Here is a 19896-nt window from a genome sequence, read left to right as displayed (position 1 = left end):
GAAAATGTGTTTAATTTTTAAAGATGCATACTGAAATATTTGGGAATGAAGTTGCATGATATCTATAGTTTATCTAAAGATATTTCAGAAGAAACAAAAGCAAATGTGGTAGACTATTCATTATTCACTTTTATTTTGGATATCTGGTTACTTTATTATACTAAGTAAAAGTGAAAAAGGAGATACAGTATATTTGTATACTTAAAATACCTTTAAAAATGATGGTGCTATGGAATTATCTGATAAAGAAGTACAAAACCTTTAAAGAGAAAATTATAAATCTTATAACAATTTATTGTTTAGACTTCAGTACTTGGAGAGATACAGCTAAAACTAAAAACACTTTTTTTTTTTTCAATTTTCTAACATGGGGGAAAATATCACCACTAAATGTAATAGCTTTGACCAACCACTGTTTTACTAAGTCAAGATTCTATGAAAAATCTGCTAGTGGGGCCCTCCCTGATGGCACAAGGGATTAAAGTCTTATCACTCTGAAGCTATCAGCAGCTACTGCAGCATGAGTTCAATCGCCAGCCAGGAAGGTGACCCACATGGCGCAGCAGACCTCTCCTGTCTCCCCACTGCTCCCTTCAGGAGTGTATTTCAGTAGATCTGCCTGTTCTGTTCCCACTTTGTCTCTGGTGAATCCTCTCCCTCCCCCTTTCACCTCTGGCCTATACCCTAGCTCTTGTGTGCATAAGTAAATAAAATAAACCTTAAAAAATATTTACTGGTGGGCTGTTCCCCTCCTCCAATCCCCACCCTGTCTGTTTCCCTCTCTCCTTCAGAGCTCCTTCCCCATGTGACCTCTTCATGTGGGCTCTTAGTTTGGTCTGTCTTCTTGAGACTTGGACCCAGAACAGAGACCATCTCCTTCAGTTAAGATCAGTCCCAGGGCCAGCTCTCATTCAGGCAAAATCTACACAGGCTGGCAGGGAAACATGAATGAGGCTGGGACAAGTGGCTTAGAGCTGCACTCTGATGGAAGCATTCGCTCTTGAGAGCCCCCAACCATACGAAAAGGCTAAAGTCACTAGCCCTTGCTCTGTTAGGCCAAGTGCTGGTATAATATCGGGCATGTTTGCTGGGGCCAGGAGTCACTGCCACTGCAAGGCCTCGCGCCCCTCAACATCAGGTGGCTTCTGGAAACCTCAGTCTTCTCTCCTATAAAGGTGGGTAGGTAAAGGAAACACCTACCCTGTAGGCATGGATGAGGTGAAATTTGCAAAGTATTTGGAATGGTGGCACGTAGTAACTGGCAAATATGAAGGTTTGTAAAATGATCTGTAATATTTTTTAATTGAGGTTGAGGTTTTATATGAGGTTCAAATTCATGACAGGGTCCTACTTCTCTCCTCTCCCTAGATTGTCTTCCACCCCTTGGTCTGGATCTTGGGACCCGGAGGCCCAAGGAACTAACTGACCCTTTTCCCTTGAGGCTGGAGAAATCATTTTTGGCTCTAGACCCTGGGTAAAGAGTAGCCTCCAGCAGGGCTGGATCCCCAAATATTGTTGGCTGGTGAAAAGAATCATCCCTTGGGGGCTCACTTAATCTTTTACTCCCTCACTAAAGCCTCCTGTCAGTCAGGCAGCTGATCTTCATAAAGATCTGGAAGTAAAAAAAAGATACTCTGTGAGTATCTGGAAAGGAAGCAGTCACTGCTGAGGGGCTCCTTGAAAGCTTTGCTCTTAGCCACCTACCCAAAATTCACAAAGGGCTGGGACCACCTGATATCCAAGGCAGTACAGGATTATGGGATTCAAGGGGCCCTGAACGCGTCTGATCTGATTGTTCTGTAAGGGAGGCCAGCCCATCCCAAAGCCACCATAAATGGGACAGACACACAATCAACTGTAAGGCCTTCCAGAGGTTGGGCTTGGAGCAAGCTGCCCTTCCAGGGCTGGAGCAACCTGGTGGTTGGGGTGTTTTGTGTGTGTGGTGGAGTGACTCTCACTGCCAGCTGCAGAGAAAAGGCTGGCGGTAAGGGCAGCCTTTGATGACACATCTACAGGCCACCTCAGAAAGATGTCTACATCTTACTCTCCACAGCAACTGGACACCACCAAGCACGGCGTCCCCCTTAATATAGGGTGCCTGAAGAAGAGGAGAGGAGCAGCTGTGAGGGCAGAGGGCAGGGGCTGAGTGGGGTGGAGCCTGGGAGGGTGCTGCTGCACAGAGGCTCTGGCCTCTCCACTCTGGCCTCCCTTGTTGGCATCCAGAGAAGCCCAGACATAAGGTCCTGTTGCTGGATTCTGGGAGGTTTTGGCTGTTCATGTCCCATAGGTAGAGTTCCCAGGGAGGACCCGTCGTCACCCCCAGCACCACAGACAGCAGCTGGGGATGATGTAAGATGGCTGCTGCCCAGCAGCGGCACTCTCAGTGGGCCAGAGGGTTTGATTGCTCTGTGCCCTTGGTGTATGCACTCCAGAGCCCTTCCCCAAGAGGGCTCTGGAAGCCCCCCACTTCCCAGATGACTCAGTAGGAACAAGGCCAGGAGCCCTATGGAGGTTGGGTAAGAGACCCTGGCTGTCAGGAAAGCCTGAAACTTACACTGGCAGCCTGGGCACAATGGCATCATTTCCCAGAGGGAACCCTTACTCTCAGACCAGTGACTCCATGTCCACTGGTGCCTAGGCTGAGGCTTGGGAATGGGGTCTTTTGCCAGACTGGGCCTCCAATTCCCAGTTCTCCTCCTCTAATTCCAGTGACCCAGAAGGGTTAAGCAGAGGAAGCTGGGATGCCCACCCACAAACGCAAGCCCACGAGGGACCAGAAACATCATTTATTAAGTGGCAAGCTGGTGCCCCAGTGTCAGGCTTGGAGTTGGGTGAAGGCTAGAAGCCCTGGTGCAGCCAAGACTGACAGGCTCAACGGCTTGGCCAGAGGAGGGTGAAGCTGCCGCGGCTGCAGCAGAAATCTGGCTCTGGCTGTTCTGGCCTGGGCTCCACAGAGACCAAGCGCCGGCCCCCGCGCTGAGTTAGTGGGATACAGTCCGAGACGCGGACCTCCAGCTTCCGGCCTTCCCTGCAGCGAAGAGGGTAGGGTCAAGGCCAGGAGGGTTGTGAGATCCGCAGCCACCCACACCTGGGACTCACCCCTGGTACTCACCCCTGGCAATGCGCTGCCAGTACACCCACCAGCTCCCCCACGCGGTTGTCCAGAGGCGGCTGGGAGCGGTGCAGACACACCACGAGGTCATCCTGCCCCTTGGCATGCAGCACTACTAGCTGGTCCCGCCCACTGGTCACGCTCAGTCCAGTTACCTGAGGGAGTTAGCGCTGAGGGTCAGGGGCGACTGCCTTCTCTCCAGAGTCTTCACCCTGCTAACACTTGGCCCTAGGGCACTCCCCCAAGGCTAGCACCCAACCCTCTCTAGGAAGCCTCAGAGTTAGAGTTCTTACTGAGAGCCCACCCTCACCAGCTCCACACTGTCCAGCTTTTCTTCCTGCCCACAAAGGGGAAGATTGTGCAAGATTCAGCACAATGGAATTTTTTTGCCTTAGTGGAATGATCTAGATCTGTACATTTAGGGCAGCCACTACTCACCTGTGTTTCTGAAGAAGTTGAATGTGCTGTTGCTATGGAGGAGCTGAACTTTTAGTTTTCTTTTCATCACATTTATAGTCACATTGGTCATGGCTACAGTACCAAATGGCACCATTTGGGGGAACCTAACCTCTATACCTACCCCAAGATGCTCCTGGCCCTGTGGGAACAGGACCTGTGTCTAAGAGTTAGTGGCTTGCAGAATTGACTAGAGGGGGTGAGAGCAATGGGGACTGACCTCACTGGTGGTAACTGCGTACTGCAGGGGGTCCACAGTACATTCCATGTGGAGGCCCCTAGTGGGCACAGATGTGGGGAAGAGGGGCCAGGAAGTGAAGATGAGGGAAATGTGCCAGGAATGGATCAGAGCCACTCCGTGGGGTCCTGCCATCTTGAGCTGATGCCACCCTAGCAGGTAGGAGGGAGGGGGTTAAGGCAAGGCTTTCATCCCAGGGGCCACCTAGTGCCCAGTGGACCCAGTGGGCCAGCTGAGACCCTACAGATGGCAGCATGCACCCAACACCCACAGGACTCACCGCATCAAGGGGCACTGCCCGCATCACCCGGTACTGACGGCCTGGCTCCAGCTTGTAGAGGTGCCGGTCTGTGAGCAGGAGTGCCCGGTCTCGGCTCTTGTTGAAGCGATTCACCTGCAGGACAGGTGTTTCTGGGGTCATCTGCCCAAGCTCAGGGGTCCCCAACAATTATGACCTCTGATCTCCCTTCCCTGGGCCTATTTTCCCATTGATTGGTTTTCTCACTGACTATTTCTGAGTTTCAGGAGCAGATGTGAAATCTCTAGGCTGGATGTGGGCTGGGAGACCCTATGACCTCCATGCTCCTTCTCACCTTCCGGACATGACTGGAAAAGAGCACGACCTTGAAGCCATCCTTGTCTTGGAGAGTCTTAAGTCGCTGAGCAAACAGACCTGAGGCTGTGGGGTTGTCAGTGGCCTGAGGACAGATGGTGGGGTCAGGAGGTTTACATGGGATGCCAACCAGGGGCCAAGCTTGATTTAGAGCAACTCTGGGTGAATAGGTATAGCTATCCATAGGAAACCAAGTTAGGTCATGAGTATGATTCTGAAGAATCCACCTGCCACACTGGGTTCCCAGAGGGCCCGAGTACAGATCCTTGCTGCCCACAAAGTTCTAAGCACACATGTGCCTCTGTTCCCCATATTTACCCCGTGGCTAACAGACTTGGAGAAGGTAGGGTCTGGGCAGGACATGGCTTCTCCACACATGCCTACCACGTGGTCAAGCCCTGCAGCTCCCCCTGAGTCTTCATCCTTTGGAATTGGGTCAGGTGTCACGCATTGTACGCTTAAGAGAGTCAAGGAGAGTGAGGGAGTGGGTGCTGACCGGGGGGTCTGTTTCAGAGAATATGGAGGCTGTGCCTGAGAACACAGGGGCTATATCTAAGAGCCTTCCAAACTTCATTGTTCAAGAGTGCTTCTGGAAGTTTCATTACCTGGACAGAATTGATAAACTTGTTGGCCACAGATTGGATGATGCCCATTCCAGCCTCCATTCATTCCTGGAGGCCAAGGTGGGGAACTGATAGTTCCAGATCTTTCTGTGGCCACACCCCATCCTGAAGCTGGCTAGGTCCCTCGACCAAGATTTGCCACATTAGCATAAACACAAGGGTATGCCTGAAAACAGTGGCACTTATCCGAGAACATGGGCGCTGTGTTTGAGAAAGATTAGGGATATTGTACCTGAGAATGCTGGGGGGGGTGGGGGTGGGAATAAGGCAGAAGAAGAGGTGTAAAGCCCAGGTGAGAAAGTTCAGGATGGAAAGCCTAAATTTCAGAGGAAAGGAGCAGGGACTGAGGGGGACAGTGCACCAGACAACCAGGCCCAGGGAGAGGATAACCCAGGTGGGCCCCGACAAAGTCACAGTCTTGAGCCCCACCATGGAGTCCAGATCCAGCAGCCCAGCACTCACGGAAGACAGGTAGTCTCGCGCCCAGGCCCGCCGGCACCCCCATTCCTGCCGTAGCTCCTGCAAGGCCACCATTGCAGCCACCTTGGCCTTAATCTGGGCCATGTCTGAAGGGGGAATGTTCTTCACCAGCTGTCTGGCTCGCCACCTGGAGGGGCAAGGGCAGTCAGATGGACCTGTGAACACTCCCCCTGGCTCTGTCTCACACCCTGGCTCTATCTCCCGCAACCTTAATGTCTTTCACAGCCCTTATTCCCAATGGCCAAGAAAGGATCAAAATCCTTAGCTGGGACTGGCCATACTCCACGTCCGAAGTTCCATGATCTCAATGAAATGTGCCCTCCAACTCTGAGCACACTGCAGCTCAGTGGCCCTCTTAGGGAACTCCTACTCAGCCTTCCAGGCCCTCCTCAGATGCAGTTCTCCTCACTCCCAGTCCAGTCTGCCATTGTCCCCTGCAAGTGGCTAATGAGGAGAGCCAGGCCTGTGACCCCCGCCCCCAACTCCAGTACAGTACTTTGCTGCTAACGTTTCCCTACTCATCAAATGGGATTTGTGTGTCTCCCAGCTGGCGCCTAGGGCTTTAGGCATTCAGTTGGAGCTAGCTGAATGGGAAAGAGCAAGGTGTGGGGTGCCCAAGGGTGGTACCTGGAGAAGAGTATGTGGCAGATGTCCTGGAACGGCTGCAGCACAGCGGGGGCTGGTGGCCAGACCAGGTCACGGCCATAAAGTGGGGGCTGCCGTGCAGCCTGGAATCCCCTCTGCAGCTCGGCTAGATGAGCACACACCTTGTGCCTCCGGAACCAGCGCATGATGGTGTAGATGGCCCGCAGCTTCCGGCAGTACCACCTTGCTAGTGTGCCCCGCCATGCCTGGGGGGTCAGCCAGAGATGGATCCTCTGTCAGGCTCAGCCAGACCTGACCTCCTGCCCAACCCTCGGTACCTGAAAACCTCTCCTGAAAATGCCTTGCTTCACTCCAAAGAAACCTACCTCCTCCTCTGCAGCCTGGGGCTGCTAGGTACAGCTGACCTGCCCTCTGGTTCCAGAAGCCAGCACCTGGCTGTAGGTTGTTTCACTAGTTAGCACATGGCTATGCCTGCGTCTCTGCCTGACTTTTGGGAAAGACCTTCGATACTGCTAGGGATGCTGGCTGTCCCCAGGGAGAAAGAATGTGGAAAGAGCTAGGGAGCAGATGGAGGTATTTTCCCACCTCAAGGGGCCTCTGTCAAGTGTCCACATGGAAACTGACCTGGTCTTGTCTCATCTCCAAATCCTAGGTGACCCTCAAGAGAGAGGTACCCCCCCAAAATGCAACTATCAAAATCCAGATGAAAATCTCACAAAGCAGGCAGCCCAGCAGACCCCCAGGTCAAAACAGACTGAAATCAGACGGCACTTGCTGAAGTGAATAGACCTGACTGAAGACACCGGGGGTGTGTGGGCACTGACTGGACATGCTCGGCAGCAACAAATCAGTGCAAACCTTCTAAGTTCTGCTCCTGTAATAGCATCATTATGTCTGTTCTTATACATGAGGAAATGTAAGTAAGAACTAAATTCAGGGCCCTCCCTGGTGGCGCAGTGGGTTGAAGCACAGCACTGAGAAGCTAAAGACACTTCAGCATGAGTTCGATCCCCGCCTGCCCCGGAGGTGACCACATGGTGTGGCAGACCTCTCCTGACCCACCCGCTGCTCCTTTCTGCAGTGTACTTCATCCAGTCTGCCTGTTCTGCTCCCCACTCTGTCTCTCGTGAATCCTCTCACCGCCCCTGTACCTCTGGCCTGTACCCCAGTTCTATATGCAGAGGTAAATAAATCTTTAAAAAAAATAGAACTAAATGCAGTATATCCTCACTGTATTTATAAAAGATGTCATGGTAATAGTGGGACACTTGTGGAAATCTGACTATGCCCCATATATTAGATATTTAGAGGTTTATACAGGCAATAAAATATGCATCAGATATATTTTATTCAGTGTTAGATTTCTTGAATGTGCTGATGTGAAATGGTTATAAAAGAATGCATTTGTTCTTAGACTATGCATGTTGAAATATTTAGGGGTGTCATTATATGGTTCAGAAAAAATCATGCTCACATTTAGTGTATATGGATGGTGAGAGAGTGAAGTTGAGAGCGATAAAGACAGAGGCAGGGGGCCCTCCCTGGTGGTGCAGTGGGTTAAAGTGCAGCACTGCAAGGTAGCTGCAGCCACTTCAGTGTAAGTTGGATCCCCAGCCCCAGAGGTGATCCACATGGCACAGCAGACCTCTCCTGTCTCACCTGCTGCTCCCCTCAGCTGTGTATTTAGTCAATTTGCCTATTCTCCACTCTGTCTCTGGTGAATCCTCTCACCACCCCTGTACCCCAGTTCTGCATGCATAAATATGTATATATATATATATATATATTTTTTTTTTTTTAAAGAGAGAGAATAAGAGGAGCACACAGTTGTAGATGCAGGTGGGTCATTGTTGTAAGGATCTTTCAACTTTTCTTAGGTTTGAAATGTTAAAAAAAATAATTTGTGGACAGGTAGAAGTCTTATTGTTAGGAAGTATATACGGAAATGATTGTAAATGTAGTGATTTGCTCCAAAATAAATGGGACAGAGGTGCAAGCATCCGTAGGAAATCATACTGGCCCTGAGGTGACATTGTGATGGGCAGCAGGAGGTTTGGTGTACCTCTCCATACAGAGAGCTGAAGTCTTTCAGAATATACAGAAGGGGAACAAAGAGGAATGAAATTACATCCCTGAAAACCTTGTTTTGAGCACTAGATGTACCTGAGCCGGAAGCTGACAGCCACAGGCCTACGGTGACTGAACAGTGTCCATACTATTTGCTTAAGTTTCATTCATGTCTCTCCTACCCCTGCCCTCCACCCACACACACTTGGAAGTGACCCTTAGGCCCCACGCATGCACACCCCCACCCCCTCTGGTGCATCCACATCTCCCCTGTATTCCTAAGGCCCCTCTGGTTGGCACACACCCATTCCTCCACACCCTTCCCCCACAGTACCTTCTGCAGCAGCAGCACGATGATGGGGATGAGGCGGGCACGATGCTGTTCCAGTGTGACCAGTGTCCGGGGAGAGCGAATGAAGAGCTTGGTGTGGCCAAAGGCCACGTCCTCCTGCAGATTGTGCTGCTCCAGGAGGGCACTCACAGCAGCCTGGTCAGATTCCAGCAGGTGGTTGGGCCACGTGTATTCACAAGTCATCTTGTACCTGTCACCACAAGACAGGGGCATTAGGCAGCACCCCTCCCAGCCCCACCTGGCCCTGATATACCACGACTGCCGCCCCCAGCACCCCCAGCACCACTCCCATAGCCAGGCCTACTCGCCCACACTAAAGCCTGCCCCCACCCAGCGTAGCTGTGTTCCAAGGTCACAGCATGCTGCTCCCACAGGCCTCTGGTTGCTTGGCTTCCACACTGTGGGTACAGTGCCCACAGGTGATGGGGTGATGGGGATCCCAAATTGTGGGGCACATTACCTGAGCAGGAATCGAGGGTAGGGCTGGCGGGAAGCAAAGCCAGCCCTGCGGACCCTCACGTTCTCCAGCAGCCCCAGGTAAGCAACCTGGTGGCGACAGTGGCCCTCGTCCAGCCTTGCAGGCTCTTTGTCTTCATTTGGCTTGATGCAGCGGACATAAAAGGGTTCCTGTGAGACAGGACATTTGGCCAGTAAGCCAGGGTCACAGCCCTGTAGACACTGGGAAGGGCGTATGTGCTTTGGAGTTTCTCCCATGCTATAGTTTGTGTGGGCATAAGGTCCCACAGGACAAAAAGGTTAGCGGAGGGGCCCAGGTCAGGCAAAAGTGCTGGCCAGAATGAAATTGTGGAAGAAACTGGGGCAGGAGGGGGTTGCAGGAGAACAGAATCTGAAAGAAGCCCCCCACTGCCTGGAACAAGAGAAGTTGGGGCCCAGGTTTTGGAGAGCCAGTGAGCCCCACCCACCTTTCTGCTCATCTTCCCAGGCGGATTCTCTCAGAAGCTGTTGGCCTGTCCTAACTCTCTCCTGCTGCCCACCTCTGACTTTGGACTCCAAGCTTTCCCCCAAAAGCTAGTGCTCAAGGTTTTTTTTTGTTTGTGTGTTTTTGTTTTTGTTTTTCCCTGTGTCCCCTGTGTCCAGGAGCTTGGCCTGGGCCAAGTCACTGCAGACTTTGAGCAGGGTATCCTTGTACCCCTAAGAAGCTTAAGACAGGGGAAGCTCAGTTCAAACCCCATGTTTGTTCAAGACTTGAGATAACTTAACTGGTGTAGCAGGCAAGGCCCTGCTATCTGGAAGAGGTGCAGCTTAACAGCAGGCAGGAAAGGAACAATCCTACCCCATGAAGTACAGTGGTCGGGGGCAGGGGGGCGCTTCTCAACACTCAGGGGATAGACAGAAGGATCTAGAAGGATTCAAGACAGAAGCAGGGGTTGTTACCTTGACAGCCAGGTTTTCCACTAGAGCCACCATGGAGTTCTTGAAGAGTGTGCCCGCTGTCAGAGGGCGTTTGGTCACCTCGGTGATATCCTGCTGCCCATCCGGCCACATGGCTCGCAGGGTGGAGTCCGTGCTGTGCAAAAGGCTGCATGCTCAGCTGCCCTCTTGGAGGGCAACTGCTGCCCCAGCTTGGCCATTCTTAAGCCTCGAACCTTAGTTTGTCCACCCATCAGGTATGGGTCAGCCAGGAGTGTCTGAGTGTCTAACCTGAGCCAATGTGGGCTGTGAGCCTTCTGCCCCCAGCACCACAAACATGCCCAGCAAACCCTGTTTACCTGTTGTACAGCAGCCGCTTGAAGTCCTGGAAGAGAGAATCTCTGTTCTTGTCAATGAAGCCCTCCACCGAGTATCTGTGGGGGAGCCAGGGTTAAAGGCAAGGGACCTTTGATGACTGCCTCTCAGCTGCCACTGTCCTCACAGGTAGGTCTCTCTTGCTTCCCCTTTCCCATATGCTTTCTCTTGGTGAAGTCAGCCTCCCCCATTAAGGAGGAGTTTCTCTCATGGAAGATGTGTGGCTGCGCACAGGGCTCTGGAGTCAAATACCATTGCACTGAATGGAGGCTCTAGCATGCCCCTGCTGTGTGACCTGGGACAAGTTACTCAACCTATTGTGCCTTGTATACATCACATTCTCAGAACAGAACTTAGTGAGTTTCCATAAATATCAGCAATTGCAGTTACAGCCAGGAACGCCCAAGTCATCGGTCCATTTTGAGTCTGTGGGCCCTGAGAACCTCGGATTCATTGTCTCAGTCTGCTGGAAATCTTAGTGATAAAATCGTGGTGCCCTGCCAGCTCCTGCAAGGGCTTAGGGCATGGATTTTGTGAACAGATCTAACATCTCCCTGCTTTGTTTTCTGGATAGTATTTCTTCTCCTTATGAAGTACACATTAGACACTTGTTTCTCCCTTTGTGAGTCACCTCAAATCCACTTCAGGATGAGCTGAGCAACAGGTAAATTAGTAACAGAAATCACCCTGGGCCTGGTGCTCAGTGTGTGGCTCAAGGACCTGCACTGTCTGCCTGGCCTGGGAGCTGTTAATCAGCCTCTCAGGCCTCCGCGCTGACCTGATCTCTGCAGGAGGGTCTTTGCTTGTAGTGTGACTAGAACAGCCCCATCTTCACTGCAGCACCCAGTCCTGTCACTTTTCCAGATGCTGGTGTGGTGTGGGCCCCAGAAGTGGGCATTTTTCAAAGCTTCCCAGCAGTTTCTATGATGTAGCCAGGGCTCGAGCCACTATCTTAAAAATCCTGTCTGATTCTCTTTTCTTGTGAATCTCATGAAAGGCTAGTTTTCAGCATCTTAGAGGGAATAATGTGTCTCATAATCATTCCCCTGGAGTACCCTCCAGGCCCACCCCCCACCTCTTGCATGTGTTATAAAGCCCCCGGAGCCTGGAGGTGTGGATCTTACGTGACATCTCCTGCATAGTGTTTGATCCGGAAGTCTCGGCCAAACTCCATGGTCTTGTCTGTGGGGCAGAGCTGTGGGGGGACAAGCCAGGGTCAAGGCAAAGAAGGTATATGTGAGTGGGTGGGGGACACCTGCAGGGATGGGAGACAGTCCTGCAGAGGAGACTGCACCGCTGACAGTGCCCAAGGTCGGAGCCTGTGGGGTGTGCCAGCACTGGGCAGCTTGGAGGTGAGTAGGGTGGGAACACTCAAAGGCTGGATGGAGAGGGCACCTGGCGGCTAGCGTAGTGTGCATGGTGGCGATGATGTGTGTCCAGGGTCTGCAGAAAGATGCGGTCGGTGATGGTGCCTGCAGTGCTGCAGGCCTCGTCCAGCACAGCCAGAACACCCCGGTGGGGCCGCTCCACCAGTTCCACGATGGAAGCATTGTTGAAGTACTCGACCTGGGCAGAGTGAGTGAGCCTGTCTCTTTTCACAACCACGTTCAGCACCTGCTCCTCCCAACCCTCCTCCAAACCCACCTGCCCAGCACTGGCCCAGGGCCACACTTCTTTGGGCACTCACCGTCTGCCAGGTGATGCCTTCCCGCTCATATTCCTCCTGCTCCTGCTTCAAGATGAGCTGGATGAAGAGCTGCTGTAGCTTCTCATTGCAGTAGTTGATACAGAGCTGCTCAAAGCTGTGGTACAGGAGCCCGGTCAGTTACAGTCCTCCTGCCCACCTTGGATGGTTACTCTTTGTGGAGTGGGTGACAGTGACCAGAGGTCTCTCCCTTAGCAGCTCCCCTGAAGTTCAGCTGAGGGACCTGGTGCCTCACTGTGGGGAAGGCATCCACAGCTCTTGGCTCTTCTTTACCCCACTGTCTCCACCTCCAGCTCGAAAGTTCTGGAGTAGAGATTTGGGATCATGGTAAGGGGAAGTGAGCCTGAGATGCTGCCTTCCTGAGCACCACTGGAAGGGTAGCACAGATGAGGCAGACTCGGGCCTGAGTCTGGGACAAGGTACCAGTTGGGACAGACATCAGATATCTTACTCTCCAGCCCAACTAAGCTCTCTGGACTAAGGTGAACTTAGTGGTTGGGGGGTGAGAGTATGGGATATAGTTGACCACCTACCTGTTTACAGGGAGCACCTCAAAGCCGTAGATGTCCAGCACACCAATCACTGTGTCCTTGCCATCTCGCCGGGGGTCCCGGTCCCGGGTTTCCATGACACTGTTGATCTTGTTCACCACCCACTCAAAGAGCCGCTGGTACATTGCCTAGGGAGAGACCATATTTGGCTGCTTCTGGCTACCTTTGACCTTGCCTCCTCCTTGTGGGAAGGTTGGGACCCCACCCCCACCCCCACTGCCAGCCTTCCAAATACCTTGGCACAGGCGTCCCGAGCATAGCTGGCCTCAGCTGCGGTGTAGCCCTTTTCAATGATTTCCCTGCCTCCCGAAGCCACAGTTCGGGCCAGCAGGCAGCGCAGCACCAGTTCCCGTGGCGTGGCTGTCAGCTCAGCCACGTAATCCACCAGCTCCTCCTTGGTCACCACCAGGTTCCCCTGCTCCGACCTGCCCTCCTCCGTCTCGACAAACTCGATGTTTCCCTGGTAATGAGGGAACCATGAAGAGTCTAGATTCATAAAACCTGGTCTTCTTGGCCTGGTAGAAAATGAACGGAGGGCAGGGACGAGAGGCAGAGGAGCCCAGCCTCTACTACAAGGAAGCCAGAGATGTAGGAGGGCCCCCAGAGCACCCCACAGCCCAAGACTTCCAATCCCAAATGTCACTTGAATGATCTCATTGCATCCTCCTGCAGCCAGACTTAGGTATAATCTACTTTTTTAAAAAAAGATTTTATAGGGCCCTCCCTGGTGGTGCAGTGGGTTGGAGCGCTGCACTGCAAAGCTAGGCCCAGCAGTGGCGGCTTCAGTGCAAGTTCGATCCCCACCCCAGAGGTGATCCACATGGTGCAGCAGACCTCTGCTGCTCCCTTCAGCAGTGTACTGTTCCCCTGCACCTCTGGCTGTACCCCATTTCTGTATGCATAAATAAATAAATCTTAAAAAAATAAAAATTTATGTATTTATTTTTGTGTATAAGAACTGGGGTACAGACCAAAGGTGTGGGGGGTGGGGTGAGAGGATTCACCAAAGACAGAGTGGAAGCAGAACAGGCAGATTGATTGTAACTGCTAAGGGAAGCAGTGGGTGAGGTAGGAGAGGTCTGCCTGCCATATGTGGGTCAACTCCCTGGCCAGGGCTTGAACTCAGGCCATAATGGTGTTAGCACTGAGACTTAATCCCTAGGCCACCAGGGAGGGCCACTGTCTACTTTTCATGCTATCTCAGAGGGAAGGGAGGCTCAGAGTCTCAGAATAACCCATCCCAAACCACCCAGCTCTTAAATGACAGAAGCCAGAGGCAGGGATGTGCAATACTGGGCCCAGACTGCCTTTGGTCGCTAAGCACAAATGCATCTGTTAGACATGGGCTGCATACACTGCAGGCCTGACCAGCCGCATTCTAGGCATGCAGAGGCCATGACTCAGGGTCAGCTCCACAGCCAAAGCAACTTGGCTTCAGCAGGGGAAGGAGTAAGTCATGGTTATATTATGAGAGGGCAATTGTTTTCCTGGGACAAATGCCAGCAGGACCCCATGGGGGGATGTGACCCCCTAAGCTGAGCTTACCAGGTGCAGTATTGCAGCCAGGATCCGGCGCACAGAGCCCACCTCCTCAGAACTGAAGCCAATCACTAGCATGGCCTCTATCACGGCCTGGTAGTGGCTCTTTTCATCACTTTCTAAGGTCTGGGGGGATGGGAGAGAAGGGACTCAGCAACCGTGGCATGCTAAACCCAGACTCCTGTGTCCCAGAGCAAATTCCTGTGTCCCAGAACAAGCGCTCACCCACTGCATCTTATCCCCAGGCTGAGGCCCGATTCCACCAACTGCATGTCTGGAGATCAGCCCCTCTGCAGCCCTGCTGAGTCATTCACACTGTCCTCAGCAGATTGCCCCTGATGGTCAGCACCCAGGGGCCATGTGTGATTAGAGTACCAGACTCTGCTGTACAAGTGGAGCCCTGACCCCACTCACATTGAGCCCTGCTCCCTGGCGGGTGAAATTATACAGGGCAGGGTTTCTTTGTAGGTGCAATTCTTGTAGCTCTTCATCCTTACAGCCCCGAAGCACCTAGGGGACAGAGACACCCCTCAGTTAGGCCTGAGCTTGGGGGGCCTCACCTATACAAGCAGGAGGAAATAGGGATCTCTTTCCACCATGGCTGACCCAACAAACACCTGGGATTTTGGAGATGTTTGGGACACTGCTGATCTGTAAGGAAAACACACTTTAGTGATCAGATGTGGTGTGAATACCAAAGGACTAAATGAGAACTTAACTTCAGTGGTTATATGTGATGCAGATACCACTCAGGTTCAGAGAAAAACCAGGTCTGTGGTCAGATGTGGTACAGATACTGAATCAGCCCAAGCAGAGACCGCTTCAGGGGGTCAGACAGCATAGATACTTCCCCACATGCAGGCAGAATCCACCTCAGTGGCTCAGAAACAAAGTAGAAACCACCAGAAACAGGGTGATCCAACCTCAAAAGGGTCAGACACCAACAGTGTGCATGGAGATATCCCGTTACCAAGTCAGACATGGTCTAGAAAAACCAGAAACAGACTCTAACATTAGTGGGTGGGACACTGAACAAACCACCAAGGCCCCAGGGAGTTCCAACCTCAGGGTATTAGTCACAGTGCACACAGCCTGAGTCCAGAGATTCCGCCTCATGAAGGGTCAGGGCCTTGGAGGCACAAGGCAGAGAGAAGATGGGTGGGGGCGATGACTTGAGTGTGGCAATCAAAAAGGCTTCCTGCTGCGACCCTTATCTGCCTGCATGGCTTACCTGGTAGAAGGCGTGGAAATTCCTCTCACCCACGTGTTGCTTGAGGACTCGAGACTGAAGAGAGAGACAGAGCTGGTTGGTATGTGCATAGTTCTCCTAGCCCAGGGGTCTTGCCCCATAGCTCAGGGCAGTGCAGACAGTAGGAGGCAGACATGGGTGGAGGAAACCTTGAGGTCCAGAGGAAACACTTCCCTGCTGACCTGGGACATCAGAGAAGGTATGTTCCTGCTTCCAGTGCCCCAGACTTGGGAAGAGTCAATGTGGTTGGGCAGCTCTGCCAGGACCCCCTGGAGAGACACCTGCTCCCCCCCTCTGCCCATGGCAACAACAGCAAGACCCACCTTTTCCAGCAGGTAGCTGTGGATGTGTCCCCCTACGGGATCTCCTTTAAAGTCGAAATTGATGTCCATGTACTTGCCAAAGCGGCTGGAGTTGTGGTTGCGGTTGGTGCGTGCGTTGCCAAAGGACTCTAGTACACAGGTGGACTTGAGCAGCACATCCTTAACCCTGGTTAAGAGGGTGGGAGCTATAGTGAAGTACTTTGCACTAAGAACTGTATCTCAGTCTAGCATCCCTTCCTTTTATGAAAAGGAATTTCACAGCCTGACCTCACTTCTTATTTTTTTAAGATTTATTTATTTATGCACACAAGAACTGGGGTACAGGCCAGCGGTGTGGGGGCGGGTGAGAGGATCCACCAGAGACAGAGTGGGGAGCAGAACAGGCAGCTTGACTGATATACACTGCTGAGGGGAGCAGCAGGTGAGACAGGAGAGGTCTGCTGTGACTTGTGGGTTCCCTGGCCAGGGATGGGAACTCATGCTGCAGAGGCTTCATTCAGATAGCTTTATAGTGCTGTTCTTTAACCTCTGGCACCACCAGGGAGGCCCCTGGCCTCACTCCTGAGCTGCCCCTGACAGGCTGTGGAATGGCCCTGAACTCTAGTATGCTGGGCAATATGCTTGGCAGGTGGCTTTGTGTTTGATGTAAAATGCTGAGTCCCTGAAGGCCTTGTGTATGTGCATGGTCCCTCCCACCTTCTAAGACTGCAGCCTCAGCCTGCAGTGAGGAGCTGTGTCTGCATACTCTGCCAACCTCCTCCACTTGCAGAGGTGGGCAGCTGCCAGTCACAGGAGCTCAGGAACTTCCATTGTTTGCCCTTGTGACCTTAACTCACCTCATCTGACAGGAAGAGCTAGGGCTCCCACACAGAAAGCTGCTCCCACAAGTCCCCACTGATGCGTAGCAAGTGTGTAGGCAGGTAGATGGGCCCTGACTTCCAGGTTCCTGGCCCAAATGCTGACACCCCTCCTAGCATCCCTAATCTTCCCGATCATTTGGCCAGATTCTCTATTTGTATGGTGTCCCTGAAGGGACCAGCACAAAAGTTCACCACCTGTGTTTTACCTTCTTCTCGTCCTAAAAGCAGGGCACTCTCCCTGGTTGAGAGGGCCTGTGTGAGGGCCAGCCACCTCTTACCTCTGCCAGTGTGAGGAGTCACCTGGAACCTTCCTGACAGACAAGCCCCCTGAACATGAGCTGGCCTCAGTTGCAGCTCTTGCTTCCTTGTTGGTTCCTGGGCCCAAGGCACGAGGCCCAGGACACCCCTGATCCCAGCCTTCCCTGCCCTCACCTCTCCACCTCGGCCCTCTGGCTAGGGTTGGTGACAGCAGCGATGTACTGCATGATGTGCTTGCTGGCTTCTGTCTTCCCTGCCCCACTCTCCCCTGCCAGACAGAAAGACAGAGTCAGTGACTTCTTGCCCTTGATAATTCCCTGTGCCCACCCCTCACAACAGGTGTCCAGTTACTTCCCCAGTATTTACAAACGAAGACACTGAGGTCCCAGGGAGGTTGCAGCCAGCCCCTGGGCTCTGGAAGCAGGGCAGGTACCTGAGATGACGATGCAGGTGTCCCTGGACCGGCGCTTCATCATCCTGTAGGCAGCGTTGGCCACGGCATAGAGGTGGGGTGGCCGCTCATAAAGCTCATGACCCTGGTACCTGGCAATGGCCTCCGGCCCATACAGGGGTAGCTCCTGGTAAGGGTTCACGGACACCAGCACCTCCCCGATGTAGGTGTAGATGCGGCCCTTCTCAAACCTGGTATGGGCAGGACCAGTCCTCAGACCTCACGAGCCATGGGGACACCCATGTCCTGGGGCATTGGGCCTGTGTGGGAAGCCTCAGGTGCCCTGGCCCACTCCCAGAGCTGGAGCAGAGTAGGGGTAAGAGGTGATCTAAGGTTCTGGTGTCACCGCAGGGTCCTGGGGCTCTGTGAGCCAACCCCATTATAGTAGTATTGGCATCCACTCTGCTTCCAAGGGGGTCCTGATGTCATAGGAATCACACTATCCATTTTCTGAAGGGGACTGACTAGATCCAGGCAGGGCCCTCAGTTGAGGAGCCAGAGTTGAAAATGGAAAGAAAAAGGAGCTGGCAGGTAGAGGGCATGCTTAGGCAGTTTCAGATCTCCAGGCCTGAGCAGGAAGCCCCCAGGAAGACACGTGGCCTGCCCAGCTACTCCCAGACCGCCACACCCTACAGAGGTGGGGGGGGGGGCGGTCTGAGGCTGTAGCAGCTGCTGCCTCTCCCTTGGCATAAACCTGGTCAAGCAGGATAGTACCTGAGTCTGTCATAGGCTTCATTTCCCCCCCTTGGGGGAAGCACTGCCAAGCTGTTCTGCTTGATGTCTGGGGCCTCCCTTCCTCAGATGGCCCACCCTGGGTTTCTCTTCCTGTTCCTACCCCAGTGACAACTGGGCTTCCTCTACAACCTCAACTGCTTTTTCCCCACCCCCACATGCTTGCCTCATTGCAAGCTGACCTGAGATGGTAATAGGCATCCCTAGCTAGGGATTTCAAGAATGAAGTGAAACCATACTTTGCTTTGTGTCCCAGAATTGAAATTCTGTGTGATCCTTCCCTCTATCCTATAGCTTTAGCCTTGGCTCAGGTCTATGACCTCCTACAATCTGGGCTTGGTGGTTCTCCCCAAATTCTACATGTCAAGCAGTTCCCCTGGCTGGCCTGGAAATAAGTGGGCTCCTGCTGGCCACCTCATCTCACCACCTGGTCCCAGTTCTTCCCTTGCTGTCAGCCATTCTCCAAAGCAAACCGGGCCCTATGTTACTTCTACCAACTGAAACCCTGAATCATCTCGGTTTATCCACTTCTACCCCCAGGACCTGCCTGCTTCCCTTTGAGCCCCCAGGGCTCAGCACAGACCCACACTGGAGAGCAGCATCTGCCCAGTCTGGGTGCCTGACACCAGCCTGGCCCTGCTAGGCGGGAAGAGGCACAAGGCACCTGGGCTATGTGGGAGGCTGGGACCTGGGGGATCAGTCCAGCACAGTGGCCACTAGGCAGTCCTTCCTGTTATTTCCAGTGTGGTATCCAGACAGTGGTGTCCATGGATGTATGTGTGCTCCTCACCCGTCTGACGGAGACCAGTGGTGATGGGGGCCAGGGAGAAGGGTGGACAGGAGTCCTGGGTCTACCTGAGCTTCAAGTTCTTCATGAAGTCTTCCATGGTCACTTGGTCCAAAAGCACAAAATCGGGTTTGCCATACTCAGGTCCTTCCTCGTCCTCCATCGCGCTGGTGGAAGCACCCTGACCAGGTTGCCCCAACGTCTCAGTCTCGTCTCTTGGCTCAGGCCTCTCTGCACCTCCCAGTGCAAGTAGGAAGTGGTTCTGGGAGGGGAGGTGCAGCCCTCTGTACTTACTACTCCCTCCCAAGCTCTGACCTCTACTTCCTAGTTCTTGTATCTCAGAGTGAGTGTGAGCATGCTTAGCAGTTGAGACTGAGGCACTGGGGGCTTCCTGTTGGGCTCCTTAGTAAGCACTATCTCTCCATGATCTCTAAGGTCACCCCTCATCCCAGCAGCAGAGACTCAGTTTCCCAGCTCCTCCCTGAGTGGGGTCATCAGTGGAATTGAAGGAAGGAGTCTCCACATGGTTGTGGTTATCTAATCTTCTGTGTCTATCAGTTCTCAGACCTCCACTGTGTGGACTTTAAGGCTGGTACATTGCCATAAGTAAAAGTGCAAAGATGCTGATGCACAGATCTGAGGGCAGGGCCTAGGCAATAACATTCTGTAAAATGTGTGCAAAGACCATGCTGGGATGTAAATGACAAAACCAACTGCTCATCTGACCTGCCACACAGGCTATGGTCCGGACTCGTCATGCCTCCATTCCCAGTAATGTCCTCTGGGACTCATGGATGTTTCTGGAAGGTTCCCATATGTCCTTCAGGTACACCCATCCATCCCTTCAGCATTAAGGATCAGGAACAGCACTAGGAATCCTCCTGCCCCACTTTGGTCTTCACTCACCAGAGGTGGTGTGTCTTCCTATTCTGACTGGTCAACTCCAATTTGTTTCCATACAACTTTCATGACTACAGGGAAGCCTGTACTGCCAAACAAGTGTCACTTTTGGGAGTCTGTACTCTAACCCTCAAAACACGAATTTAGTAATAGTCTTCAACTCTTTAAATCTGAAATAAATGACATGCACTTTCCGCCCCTAACATACCTTAAGCCATACCTAGTAGTATTGGAAACTACTGCTTGAT

General features: G+C 52.7%; 1 protein-coding gene across 1 annotated transcript; it reads right to left on the bottom strand.

Moving 5' to 3' along the window:
* Positions 1–2780: 2780 nt before the first annotated feature.
* Positions 2781–18911, bottom strand: MYO1G (myosin IG). The gene is made up of 22 exons (XM_012720656.1): positions 18817–18911; positions 17212–17420; positions 16953–17046; positions 15661–15826; positions 15320–15373; positions 14503–14598; positions 14095–14214; positions 12785–13009; positions 12532–12677; positions 11981–12095; positions 11689–11859; positions 11418–11488; positions 10278–10352; positions 9943–10075; positions 9008–9174; positions 8530–8737; positions 6150–6373; positions 5505–5649; positions 4400–4504; positions 4087–4200; positions 3113–3267; positions 2781–3028 (listed from the first exon to the last, which is right to left on the bottom strand). The coding sequence occupies exons 1-22, from the start codon at positions 18909–18911 to the stop codon at positions 2872–2874; spliced, it is 3045 nt and encodes a 1014-aa protein (XP_012576110.1). The 3' UTR covers positions 2781–2871.
* Between the last annotated feature and the right edge of the window lie 985 nt (positions 18912–19896).

Source organism: Condylura cristata, unplaced genomic scaffold, assembly GCF_000260355.1.
Source record: "Condylura cristata isolate star-nosed mole 26May11 unplaced genomic scaffold, ConCri1.0 scaffold00004, whole genome shotgun sequence".
Classification (NCBI taxonomy): Eukaryota; Metazoa; Chordata; class Mammalia; order Eulipotyphla; family Talpidae; genus Condylura; species Condylura cristata.
This window is presented reverse-complemented; position numbering and strand designations above follow the sequence as displayed.